The 13,778-nt window shown below is 48.5% G+C and overlaps 1 protein-coding gene across 1 annotated transcript in view; it reads left to right on the plus strand.

Moving 5' to 3' along the window:
- Positions 1 to 8,457, plus strand: part of LOC116818597 (uncharacterized) — a 94,224-nt gene extending 85,767 nt beyond the window's left edge. Inside the window, 3 exon segments of the mRNA XM_075069884.1 lie at positions 2,975 to 3,088; positions 3,510 to 3,676; positions 3,678 to 8,457. Coding sequence (XP_074925985.1) covers positions 2,975 to 3,088; positions 3,510 to 3,676; positions 3,678 to 5,075 — 1,679 coding nt within the window. The 3' untranslated portion in view covers positions 5,076 to 8,457.
- Positions 8,458 to 13,778: the final 5,321 nt, after the last annotated feature.

Consider the following 13,778-nt stretch of genomic DNA (forward strand, 5'->3'; position numbering starts at 1 on the left):
AGGGGGCCATTTAGGGAACTGGGGTAAAAGTTTGTCTGGGGATTGGTCCTGCTTTGAGCAGGGGGTTGGACTAGATACCTCCTGAGGTCCCTTCCAAACCTGATATTCTATGATAGGTAAACTAGTTGGATTCATTCACATACAGCAGTTAGCCAGTACTTCATTAAAGCACAGATAATTAAGCTGAAGAAAATGTAAATAAAATGATTAGTTTCCTGCAGTATTTTACATCTGTTGATTTTAGGGTTGGCTGAACCATCTGCATGCATAATACACCACAATTAAAATATAAAAGGGAATTAGCATCCAAAAGCTAATCTGGTTACATTGTTATACTTCTAACAAAATATAAGCAAACACAGACAAATACACTTAGCAACTACCCTTGATTTCTATTACTACAAATAAATGGGTTAATGATTGCAGCTCTAGTACATCTCTTTGAAATTCATATACGAGTAGATTGTCTCGCTTACATTTCAGTGCCTCTAAGTTCGTACGGGTCATACATAAGGTGACTAGTCTGTCAGTGTCACACCTTCATTAACTGTGAAGTTTGTCCCTTGCTCTGTAAGTATTTCTTTTGGGATCCCTACTCAGGCAAATACTTTCATGATCTTACTAGCGATGACAGCTGCCATTTCTGACCAGAGGGGAATGGCCCCAGGTGGCATAGTCCAAGATCACCAATGTATATTTTTACCTGGCTGCAGATATTTTCACCAGACCCACCAGCTCTATGCCTACCCATAAGAACATAAGAATGGCCATGTTGGGTCAGAACAATGGTCCATCTAGCCCAGTATCCTGTGTTCTGACAGGGTCCGATGCCAGATGCTTCCTTGGAAATGAACACAACAGGGCAATCATGCAGTGATCCTTCCCCTGTCCCCCCAATCCCAGCACCTGCCAGTCAGAGGGACCCCTGCAGAGGGGAATAGTACCGGGAGGGCCTTTAAGATTTTTTTTCTGGCTCACCCACTGCTCCTTGGGCTAGGAGGCACAATAGTCTCGTGCTTCTGGGGTGGATGCCCAGCCAGTAGAACTCCGTGGTCACTGAGTGTCTTCTCTGTCCCCAAGTGCCCCGGCACAGCACTGCATGGATCAATTGAAGCACCCCCCTTTGGAAATTCCTGGGTACCAAAGCTGCATTTGACCAGCCCTGTCTCAGCCTGCTTCATCAACTGATATGGTCTCTCCTCTAGCAATTCAAAATAGGGCCACTATTTCAGCTGCTGCAGGTCTAACACTTTGTCATCCACATGGGTGAGATGTTCATAAACCTGACTCAGGGTTGGGTCCCTCCTTTGCTCTCCCTCAGTGTTTATTTGCTAGACAGCAGGTCCAGGTTGAGCAGTGGTAGCAGGCCCCTACTGCTCCAGTTAAATTCAGGTGAAAAGTCCTTTGCCCATGAGAGTGGTCCTTCTCCTGGATCTTTGGCCTCCAATGGAGCTGTCTCCTCTTGGCACCTCCTGTTGGCCACAATGGCCATCTTCTGTTCTCTTAGTTCTTATAGTCTGGCTCTAGCCCCTCTACAGATGCTCCAGGACATCCCTGGACATCCTTCCTGAAAAACTTCCAGTCATGCCGAAGTATGACCAGAGAGGCCAGGTCTTTGGCCACTCTGTCTTGCACTGTCTCAGTCTGGTCTTGCACAGTTAGTTGGTCTCATCAGACAGGGTTATATGTCCCCGTGGATACACTGGGTTTAGACCATGCTTCTAGATTCTCCTCCCGACCCCATCAACCACTCCCTGACTAAAGTCCAGCTGCAGCTAGAGTCTGGCAGTCCTTGTACTTTTACTCAATTCACTAGCAAGGAGATTAACGTTTTCCCTGTGCCCTTTTTCTGAGCCTAGTTATCCGCTGTCCAGGCCTGCCCATAATTATAGTCCATGAATGGGCAGTCTCACCTGAAATGGCCTGGCTGCTCACATGCAACTAGCCCCCTTGTGATAAAGAGGTTTAGCCATTAATTCTCCTGAGTGGGATGATCCCTTCTAATGAGGCTGCTCTGCTTGACCAAAATGTCTCCTGGCTAGCTGAGGGTGGGCTCCTCTACTGCCCTTTGGAAATCCCCTCTACTAGGATTCGGTGTCCAAGTCCCCTGGATAGCCTCTGTGAGTTTTGGGCTCAGTGGCACTTGGGGCCCTGGAGGTGCACCAGACTGTTTTTTGGCATTTCAGCTATGGACCCAAGGGATGGCAGATAGTTCACCACCATGGCAACAGCCTCTTCCAAGGTCTCTGGTCAGTGTCTCATCTCCCACTCAAGCTCCCCTCAAGTTCAAAAGAGCAGAACTCAGTGAGGTCTGCTGGTTGTGAGAAAAGGGTGGGTGGGGTTTGGAGAAGACACAGCCTGAGGGCTTCATCACTGTTGCTGTTCCATCCCAGGTCCCACCTTCCAAGTGGCTTTTCAGGAGGAGAACTTGTTTTCCCTTAGCCTGTTCCCTCTCTCCCATTTCCCTGGGCTTCTGAACATCTTTTAACCTGTTCCTCCAGCTGATACATGCTCCACAGGCCAGAGGGTAGGGCTACCTGTGTCCAGTAGCGTCCTCTAACCCCATCAGGCCCAGTGTGAGGATTGTGTACCCCACAATTACATACAATAATATCAAGATGTGCCTGTGTTATATCTGTCTGCCATCACTTTGTTCACTCTGCTCCTGTGTTCTAATTCCTTCCACCACCGTGTGTGTGTCTTGTCTATATAGATTGTAAGTTCCTCAGGGCATGGAGCATCTACTACTCTGTGTTTATACAATGCCGAGAACAATGGGGCCCTGATTTTTATTGGCCCTTTGGCACTACTTTAATGAATATGATTGATAATAATAACTGTCCTGCTGCTTAGAACTATGGAAGCTGGCTTCAGGATGCTTAAAAATGAGCTGAGGTTAAAATCATGGAATGTTCTTTGTGACAAGTATCTCACAAATTCAGCTGATCTCTCTTGTTTTTGTTCTCTTACACAGGGCTTCCAGTTTCCAAACCTGATATGATCTCCCAGCTGGAACAAGGGAAAGAGCCGTGGGTTGAAGATTGCCAGGGCTCTGAGGAAAGAGAGCTCCAGAAAGGTGCCCAGACAGGTGAGGCCTCAGCTAACCAACTCAGAAACTGTCCTTGAATGAAGGAAACATTTGGGATTCCCTACAAAGATCTTGTGATCTCTTCGAATTCAGAATTGTTCCCAGCAAGTGTGGCATCCTCATGAGAGATGTTACTTCTGGCTTCCTTCCTCTGATGACTGACACTGGCTGTAGCTCCCTTCCCAATATTCCTTCCCCCTGAACGGGATGTGGACCCAGAAATGACCTTCTCTTCTCTGTCCTCCGGGGAAGGACTTTAGGCAGGGCAGGTTGGGGGAGGGGTTCAAATCAAATCCTGTTTTGTTTATTGTCTCCAGCACTTATTTTGGTTTGTTCCACCTTTTCCCATTCCTCTCTGGGGTTTCCTTTCTCCCCAGCATAGGGAGTGACCAGTCCCTGGATTCTCTCTCTATCCTTCCAGGTGATCAGATGGTGAATGAGAATGAGGAGCAGAATCCACAGCAGGAATATGCTAAGCAAGTTGTACCACATGTGACATTAGCAGGAAGGTCCAAAGGCAAAGTTTCTTGGATTTGTGCAGAGACAAGAGCCTGTGTGAGTCAGCATAGGCCAAAGAAAAGCTTCAGTATATTATCAGACATCTGACTTTATTAGACATGAAAGAATGAACATGGGAGAGAGACCCTATCCATGCCTTGAGTGTGGAAAAAGTTTTAGTCAGAGCTCAACCCTCATCACACATCAGAGAATCCACACTGGTGAGAGGCCGTACACATGCCCTGAGTGTGGGAAAAGCTTCAATCGGAACTCACACCTCATCACGCATCGGAGAATCCACACAGGAGAGCGACCTTACACATGCTCTGAATGTGGGAAAAGCTTCAATCGGAACTCAAACCTGATCACACATCAGAGAGTCCACACAGGAGAGACACCCTACACATGCTCTGAGTGTGGGAAAAGCTTCAGTCATGGCTCAGCCCTGATCACCCATCGGAGAATCCACACTGGAGAGACGCCCTACACATGCCCTGAGTGTGGGAAACGTTTCAATCACAGCTCACACCTCATCACACATCAGAGAATCCACACAGGAGAGACACCCTATGTGTGCTCTGAGTGTGGGAAAAGCTTCTGTCGGAGATCTGCTCTTATCACACATCAGAGAATCCACACGGGTGAGACACCCTACTCGTGCACTGAGTGCAGGAAAAGCTTCAGTGAGAGTTCAGACCTTATTAGGCATTGGATAATCCACACAGGAGAGAGACCCTACACATGCCCTGAGTGTGGGAAAAGCTTCAACCACAGCTCAAACCTGATCACACATCGGAGAATCCACACCAGAGAGACACCCTATACCTGCCTTGAGTGCGGGAAAAGCTTCACCCAGAGCTCACACCTCATCACACATCGGAGAATCCACACAGGAGAACGCCCCTACACATGCTCTGAGTGCGGGAAAAGCTTCAATCACTGCTCAAACCTTATCACACATCGGAGAATCCACACAGGAGAGACGCCCTATATATGCTCCGAGTGCAGAAAAAGCTTCAATGAGAGTTCAGACCTTATTCGGCATTGGAGAATCCACACAGGAGAGAAACCCTACACATGCTCTGAGTGTGGGAAAACCTTTAACCACAGCTCAAACCTGAACAAACATCGGCGAATTCACACTGGGGAGACACCCTATACCTGCCTTGAGTGCGGGAAAAGCTTCAGCCAGAGCTCACATCTTATCACACATCGGAGAATCCACACAGGAGAGCGCCCCTACACATGCTCTGAGTGCGGGAAAAGCTTCAATCGGAGCTCAAACCTGATCACACATCAGAGAATCCATGTAGGGAAGACACTCTGCTCATGCTCTGAGTGTGGGAAAAGTTTCAGTCGGAGCTCAGCCCTTATTAGTCATCAGCGAATTCATAGAGGAGTGACAAATTTCACATGCCCTGAGTGCGGGAAAAGTTTTAATAAGAGCTCAGTTTTCATCAAACATAAGAGAAGCCACACAAGCAAATAATGCCATAAATCAGGAGTTCTCAAACTTTTCTTTCTGGGTCCGCCTCAACATACTATAAAACTCCAGGGCCCAGCAGGGGTGGCTAGTAACTTGAAGCTCTGAGCCTGGGGGTGGAATCCTTGGGCATAGGGGTAGCTTAACTTCTATTTTGGAGGGGGCAAGGGCCGGCAGGGCTCAGGCCAGCTCTGCACAGCAGGGCAGGCAGAGAGTGCCATCTCCAACCCCTGACTCACTTCAGCAGACCACCCACCTGTCTTGGGCTGTGTGCTGGTTGCTGCTCCCCAAGGGCTCTGCTAGCCCGGAGCCAGGTTCCTACCTGGGCAGCTGTTACCGGCTGTGTGAGCAATCAAAGGGGGCTGGGAGCTGAGGAGCAGCTGCAACCCTGGGCACCAGCAGCAGATGGGGGGAATGCCAGGGCTACTCACTCCATGGCACCACCAGCCAGAAGAGTCGCTGTCCCACACTGCCTGGCTCTGACTTCCCATCTCTGACCTGGCCAGAGGGTGGGGCCTGAGAGAGTGGAGCTGCCCCCAGGACTGCCCCATTCTTTGTAAGGCACTGCAGTTTGGGGAGTCAACACGGTCGTGCCCCCTCAACTCTGCTCTTGGGCTCAGGGCTTCAGCACTGTGCCACTTCTGGATTCAGCGGGGAGAGCTCAGGGTTTCAGCTCCCTGCTGCTCTGACTTCAGGGGAGGGAGGGGAGCTCAGGGGTTCAGCCCCGCACTGCTCCCACATTCGGGGGGCGGGTACGGGAAGAGGGGAGCTCAGGGTTTCACCCCTGTGCTGCTCCTGGCTTCAGTGATTGGTTGGGGGGGAGCTTGGGGTCATAGGCTCCAACTTTCTCCAGCACCGGTGGGTGCCAGTGCCCCCTGCCCCTTTCCTCATCCCAGGCCCCACCATGACTCCAGCCTTTCCCTGCCCCTAGCCCCACCCCCATTCCAACCCCATCCCCAAAGTCCCTGCTCTGCATCCCCTCCCTGCCCCTATTGGATCCCTTGCCCGGCCCCCCCTCTTCCCCCAGCGTGCTGTTCCTCCTCTTCCCCCCTCCCTCCCTGCCCCGTGAATCAGCTGTTCCATGGCGCAAGCACTAGGAGGGAGTGGGGAGGAGCAGGACGCAGCCGCGTGCTTGCGGAGGAGGCGGAAGCACAGGTGAGCTGGAGCAGGGGGGCAGGGCTCCTGGGAGCTCCTGGTGGGTGCTCCAGCCCCGGAGCACCCACAGAGTCAGTGCCTATCCTTGGGGTTTCAGCCTCCTGTCACCTCTGGCTTCAGCCCTGTGGGGGGTGCTAGGGATAGGGCTTTGGCCCCACACCGCTCCTGGTTTCAGCCCCGTGGTCGAGCGCTGGGACTTGGGGTTTCAGCTATGGGGCCCCACAGACTCCCTGAAAAGGCTCGCAGAATCCCAGGAGCCCCTGGATCCCCAGTTAAGAACCGCTGCCATAAATGCCTTGACTAGGGCTGGCCAAAGATTTTTTGTAAAATACATTAGTGAATTCCTACCTAGTTTGTACCATTTTCTTCAGTGTGATCTTTTAGTTGCCTGCCTCTGTCTTTTGCACCTCCTCCTTCTTTGGGGTGAATCCCGTCATCCTTTATCAAGTCCTGGGAGCGTGTCCTTCGCCCGACAGAAACATCCATCAGCACCACATGCAGGAGATAGGGTTGATCTTGACTAGCAACATTGATGTAAAAACGGCCTGTGCCTTGTCTCCACGGGGATTCTACATGGATGTAGCGGCTCGGTTTAGAGATCTTGTTGTAATAACACAACTACATTTGCAGTGCAGATATAACCCGGGTACAGTGGCTGGGGTTAGCTTGGCCGACCTCACCTCCATCTTCTTTCCTAGTCTAGACAAACACGAGCATCACGTTGATACCATTCCCCCATTACAAAGTGATTCTTAGTCATCGAGTTCCCCTCTGAGGACAGATTTTCTCACCTTGCTTGGGGTTTTGCAGGAAGAAATATTTTTCCTTCCATTTTCTTCATGTATAATAGATTGAAATAGAACAAAGTGGAGTAGGAAAAATGTGTCATTTCAGCCTCTGTGATACCCGAAGGAGATGGGGTGAGTCAAAGGGATTCCCTCCTTCCCCATCACTATGACACTCCCCCCTCGCCCCAGCAGCATTAGCTTCTGTGTAAGCCACAATAGCGTTTATCCTCCCCATGTTCTACCCCTGCACCTCTCAGTGTGTCACGTGATGCCATGTTCTGCATGCTCACTGTGCTTAGATATCACACTTTGACCCTAAATCAAAGCCATTGGGCTACATGTGAAATTGTAAAGACCTGGAGGGGGAATTTGAATGGATCCCAAACACAGAGTAGTCATTCTGTGCTTCCATCTCTTGGCAATGCTACTTCTGGGCTTTTTCCTGCTGAGCTGGGATTGTTGCAGATGGGAAGTTTGGCTGCTTTTCACCCTTGTGATGAAGCTAAATCTTTTGTAAGTAACATGACTCAATAATAATGAGGTGGCACAGAGTGAAGGAAAATTGAATTGATCAGAGGAGAACGCAATGGGAGAATGTGTTTTGATCTTGAGTTATCAGACATAACCTGCTCTGGAATTTCATTTTATATGAAACTGAAAGTGTCTTCCACCCCTCTGTGTTGTGGGTTTTTCTTTCTGTCCTGAAGTCGGTTTGGTCTCATAATTGGATATTACCTTCTATGGGTCTTTTCCCCACCCCTCTATGATGACATGGAAGACGTTCAAGTGTAGTTCAGCCAGCGGGAAAGAATATTCCATCTATTGAGCATGCTCCTAAGGAAACAGTAGGAATTTAAAATTTCTAGTTTGAAACAGTGAAGAACAGAGTACTGCAAATTGTGCAATGAACGGACATGATCGCACTTGTTGTGGGTGCAATATAAATTAATAACGAGATGTCCAATAACTAGTTTTAATTTATTAATCAAGGATTATTAGTCAAGGATTAATACAGCATAATACAGAAGGGAAGAGTCCTTACGTTACCAATCTCTCTGGAGGACAGGGTTGCAGAGCTCATGCTGTCTTAAAGATCCTGCGCTTATTCCTCCTGTATTTATATCTGGGGAGAGGGGGAGTTTCATCTTTTCCAAGCATCACTTTTTCTAACATATGTTTTCTATTTTCTGTGATGTTTTTCATAGACAGCAATTGCTACACCTTCTATGTGGGGGATATGTTGTAAGTTTCAACATGGCATATATTTTACATTTTGACTGTTATACAGACCCTATGCATTAAACAAAAACAGAAACACAAATTTTGTTTTGAACATTAATGGCATAGCATTACCTATTGTTCTGCTACGTTTTTGCCTAGCCCTGATATCACAATACGTCAGCTATCTCTCTGTGACGTAAATAAAAAAGCATTTTGCATGATCTTAAGATGAGGACAATTCAAGGAATATATGTGATATTATATATAATATTAATATTGTATGTACTGTTAATATTGGCTAACATTATAGAAATTACAAACTTTCTCTAACCTAACTTCATCTATATTGTAGTAGCCAGGTATATCGTAACACCTAGAAATTGGGTTTTTTAAAGTGCATTTTACAAGTTTAGAATCATAGAATATCAGGGTTGGAAGGGACCTGAAAGCAGGACTAGTTCTCAGACAGATTTTTGCCCAGATCCCTAAATGACCCCCTCAAGGATTGAACACTAACCACTGAGCTATCCCTCCCCCCAAGCTTCTTATACCTTAGTTTTTGCTGAACTTGCATTCTCTGGCACAGATACAAAGGAGAAGTTCATACAAAGGTTACAGCATCTACCTATCATACAGTTTCAGAGAATTTAACATGAATATAAAGGACTTCAAACAGGGCTGGCCTCACCATGAGGCGAACTGAGGTTGCTGCCTGAAGTGCCAGAATGTGGGTGGCCACCACTAGGACCCAGAGTGTAGAAAATTGTGTCTGGTGCTGGTGCATATGTATTCTCCCTGCTCTAGATGCACAGAGCTGGTGGAGTGCAGTGCTAGAGGAAGGAGGGCACAAGAGACATAACTGGCAGGCAAGAGAAAAGGTGAGAGGGAATAACAGAAAGCAGCAGGAGCTGCAGGGAGAGAGAGGAGGAGGCACCTTTTATGTACCTCTCTAGCACCCCCAGGAGCCTGGACTGATTCACACCAGCTTCTCAGGGAGCTTCCTGTATCCTGCTGCTCCCCTGAACCCACTTCAGGAGAACAGGCAGTCAGCTGAAGTAGTAGGAGCCAGTTAGTCCATTAAGACACTGATATCTTCCCTCACTCAGGCCCTGCTACCAGCCTGCTTATTTGTCCCCTTCCATTAAGTGTTGAGAGCCACTATAGCTGGCACAGAACAGCAGCCATGAGTGAAAGAAGAAAACGCCCCTCTGGGGCAACATTCAGAAAAAGAAAGAAAGCAAAGGAAGCTTTTCTGTCGAAGCAGGAAGGAGCTCTCCTGAGATACAGACACAAATGTTCACGGTGAGCCTTCTGGCCCCAGTGAGGATGTGAGTGGTGAGGAGATGCCTGATCTTCCAGTTAGAGGGTATGTCTACACTATGAAATTAGGTCAAATTTATAGAAGTTGGTTTTTTAGAAATCATTAGAAATCATTTTTATACTGTCGATTGTGTGTCCCCACACAAAATGCTCTAAGTGCATCGTCTGTGGTCTGCATCCACAGTACTGAGGCTAGCATTGACTTCTGGAGTGTGGCACTGTGGGTAGCTGTCCCATGGTTCCCGCAGTCTCTGCCACCCATTGGAATTCTGGGTTGAGATCCCAGTGCCTGATGGGACAAAAACAGTCTCGCGGGTGGTTCTGGGTACATGTCGTCAGCCCCTCTGCCCCCGTGAAAGCAACAGTAGACGATTGTTTCACGCCTGTTTTCCTGGGTTACCCACTCAGCTCACCGTCACCGTCCATCTCCTGGGTGCTGGCAGACATGGGACTGCATTGCTGCACAGAAGCAGCTCATTGCCTTTTGGCAGCAGACAGTGCATTATGATTGGTATCCATCATCATCATGCTCCTGGATGCTCTTTTAGCTTACCTCGGTGGGGTTGGTCAGGGGCACCTGGGCAGACATGGGAGTGACTCAGCCAGGTCATTCCCATCTTCTGCCGAGCACCCAGGAGATGACGATGGCTAGCGGTTGTACTGCACCGTCTGCTGCCAGCCTAAGATGTAAAAGATAGATGGAGTGGATCAAAACAAGAAATAGATCTGATTTGTTTTGTATTCATTTGCTCCTCCCTCCATGAAATCAACGGCCTGCTAAACCCAGGGTTTTGAGTTCAATCCTTGAGGGGGCCATTCTGTGTGACAGTTGTTTGATGCAAAGCCACCCCCTTTGTTGATTTTAATTCCCTGTAAGCTGTGTCATCAGTTGCCCCCTCCCTCCATCAGAGCAATGGCAGACAATCATCTTGCACCTTTTTTCAGCGCCGACACCATAGTACTGGGATCATGGAGCCCGTTCATATCACCGTGGCAATTATGAGCACTGTAAACACGTGCAGTATCCTGCAATATATGCGGAACCAGAACCAGAACCTGCCAAAGCTAAACCAGGCAAGGAGGCAACCGCAGCATGGTGACGAGAGTGATGAGTACATAGATATGGACATAAACTTCTCATAAAGTACAGGCCCCGGCAATGTGCACATCATGGTGTTAATGGGGCAGGTTCATGCCGTGAAACAAGCACAGACTGGTGGGACCACCTAGTGTTGCAGGTCTGGGATGATTCCCAGTGGCTGTGAAACTTTCACATGGGTAAGGGCACTTCCATGGAACTTTGTGACTTGCTTTCCTCTGCCCTGAAGTGCCAGAATACCAAGATGAGAGCAGCCCTCACAGTTGAGAAGCGAGTGGTGCTAGCCCTGTGGAAGCTTGCAACGCCAGACAGCTAACGGTCAGTCGGGAATCAAGTTGGCATGGGAAAATCTACTGTGGGGGCTGCTGTGATCCAAGTAGCCAACGCAATCACTGAGCTGCTGATATCAAGGGTAGTGACTCTGGGAAATGTGCAGGTCATAGTGGATGGCTTTGCTGCAATGCGATTCCCTAACTGTGGTGGGGTGATAGAACCCATATCCCTATCTTGGGCACCGGAGCACCAGGGCACCCAGTACATAAACCGCAAGGGGTACTTTTCAGTAGTGCTGCAAGCACTGGTGGATCACCAGGGACGTTTCACCAACATCAACGTGGGCTGGCCAGGAAAGGTACATGATGCTCGCATCTTCAGGAACTCTGGTCTGTTTCAAAAGCTGCAGGAAGGGACTTTTCTTCCCAGATACCAGAAATACTGTTGACCGTGCGATGTTGTCAGCCAATGCTCCCAATATTTTGTATGGCCTATGAGGACCCAAGCGGTCCCCCTTTTAATGTCGATGGCTCCAAATCACGAATGAGCAATAACACAGGCAGCCATGGACAGCTAGTCAGGAGGCTGTTTTCAGATAATGAGCTTGAGGCAGGCAGAAGTGTCCAGAATGTGGTGATGTGCATTGGATGTGTAAAGAAACCTCGTCTGCGCACAGCTTTACGACTCAGATAGAACCTACTAGCAAAGACCAATACTGCTCATTGTTATTATTTTGACTGATACCCGAGTGTACTCCCACAATATCTGTCGGAGGTCACAGGAGGGATAGTCATGGGTGAGGTTTGATGGTGATGGCCTAATCACCTGGGCCGGCCATGATTACGTGCAGGGCCAGAGTTGAGGAGTGGTCAGAAGAGTACCAGGGTGGATGTGGTGCTACTATCAGACACGCAGCTTTTTGAAAACCAGTACATAGACTGCAGGACAGACTACGGTTGAAAGTTCCGTTGTATTCTCCTGACTGAACCGCCCCCGCTTGGTTTCACTCTACCTTCCCTGTATGCTAACCCCGCTCCCTCCTCCCTTCGATCATCACTCGCGAGGCAATATAAGATCATTGTGTGCTTCACATCATTGAGCATTCCTTTATTAATTTCATCCACACAAATATAGAGAAACTGCCAATGTATGCCTGATTTGGGGGTATGGGAGGAGGAAGCACTGGGATGGCAGGGTGCGGGGAGCGACGAGGAAGGACAAGGCCACACTGCACGTTTTAAAACTTAAAACACTTTAAAACTTATGCAAGGCCAGCCTATCTTGGCATTGGCAATCCTCTGGCGATGGATGGAGTGGCTGGGTGGCCGGAGGCCCCCCCACCGCGGTTTTCTGGGAGTCTGGGTGAGGAGTATGGAACACTAGGGGAGAGCGCGGTGTGTTTACACAGGGGTGTAAGCGGCGACCCTGTGCTCCTGCTCGCCTCTCCTGCAGCTCAGACCATACGCTGGAGATATGAGTTTGATGCCCAGCAGCCTCTGAGCATGACTCCTTTATGACTATGCGTTCTGGCGGGATCCAACTCTTGAGAGTGCGCCATCTGTACAGGACAATTGCTTAACAACAGCGATAGTTTACAGCCCTTAGCTAGAGGTTTTTCACCTGTAAGGCAAGAAGCCAAACCAAGCCAGACAAAAACGGACCTTCGGTTCGACCCTACTCTTGGTCAGGCTAAACAGCATCAAGTCACCAAGCAATTTCCTTCAGAGCTGCTCTCCATCTCCCCGTATCACACCAGTGCCACTCTGTGCCTTGGAGGATGAATGGTATTAATGAAAACCAACACCCCAGGTAAAAGAAAACGGTTCCCTCGATCACAAAGGACCAAGCCCCCCCCCAAAAGAAAAAAAAAGCAGTCAATTTACACATCAGATATCTATACAAAAATCGACGCTGTTGGCCAATCCCTTAGAATTCCTAAAGTCTAAGGTTTATCATGAGGCGAAAAGGTAGCAGATGAGACCTGTGAGAATTGCATTAAATGGAATCCATTCCATCCAGTTGATGGCAAAGTTCTTTAGTTCAGGTGTAGCTGATGATGGAGTACAACTGCAGTATCAACCAGTCTCTGGAGACCACTATCCGCTGGAAGGTCATCAATCTTTGTGTAGAGCTTCCAGTTTTGTAGCAGAAGTCCCTCCGATAAGGAGCAGGACTGAAGCGACCAGATGGAGAGATGAGCATCAGCGCTTTACGCTTTTCAGTTGTTAAGACCTCTTCTCCTAATGTTTGTCGCTTACTGTGGAAAATTACAGCAAAATGGAGTCTGGAGTCACATGAGCAAATCCCTGCATACCTTGCTGAGTACAAGGCGTATCTGCCTTCTCTCAATGAGTCAATTGTGTAGCTGATGGTCCTTAATAGGCCATCAAGCAGGCTAGGCAGAGCTGACACCAACTTATCTGGGGTGTCACCCCGAAGCATAGCACAAATTTGAAATACAGACAGGATAAGGACAATATTCATAACTTCAACTAAAAAATTATACATACAGACAGCCAGCCTAATCCCAGCCAGCAACCCATAACCTGGTCTTAGACACCGTATATGACCCCCATTACATAAGATCTGGTGCTACTACAGGACCTTGGTTGCAACCTATGTTCTGTATGGTCCCAGATTATATCAATAACGTCACACTCCTGTCTTCTGTCAGCAAGCTGATGCCACCTATCACCTTCAGCCTGCTACTTACTCTCTTCAGCCCGCCACCTCTCCTTGTGTTCATATTGTGCTTTCCTGTACTCTGACATTGTCTGACTTCACGCATTCTGCTGTGCTCTGTCAGTGTGAGAGGACAGCATGAGTTTAGAGAACATTTCATCCCAAGTGCAT

This window comes from Chelonoidis abingdonii, chromosome 10 (genome assembly GCF_003597395.2).
Source record: "Chelonoidis abingdonii isolate Lonesome George chromosome 10, CheloAbing_2.0, whole genome shotgun sequence".
Lineage (NCBI taxonomy): Eukaryota > Metazoa > Chordata > Testudines > Testudinidae > Chelonoidis > Chelonoidis abingdonii.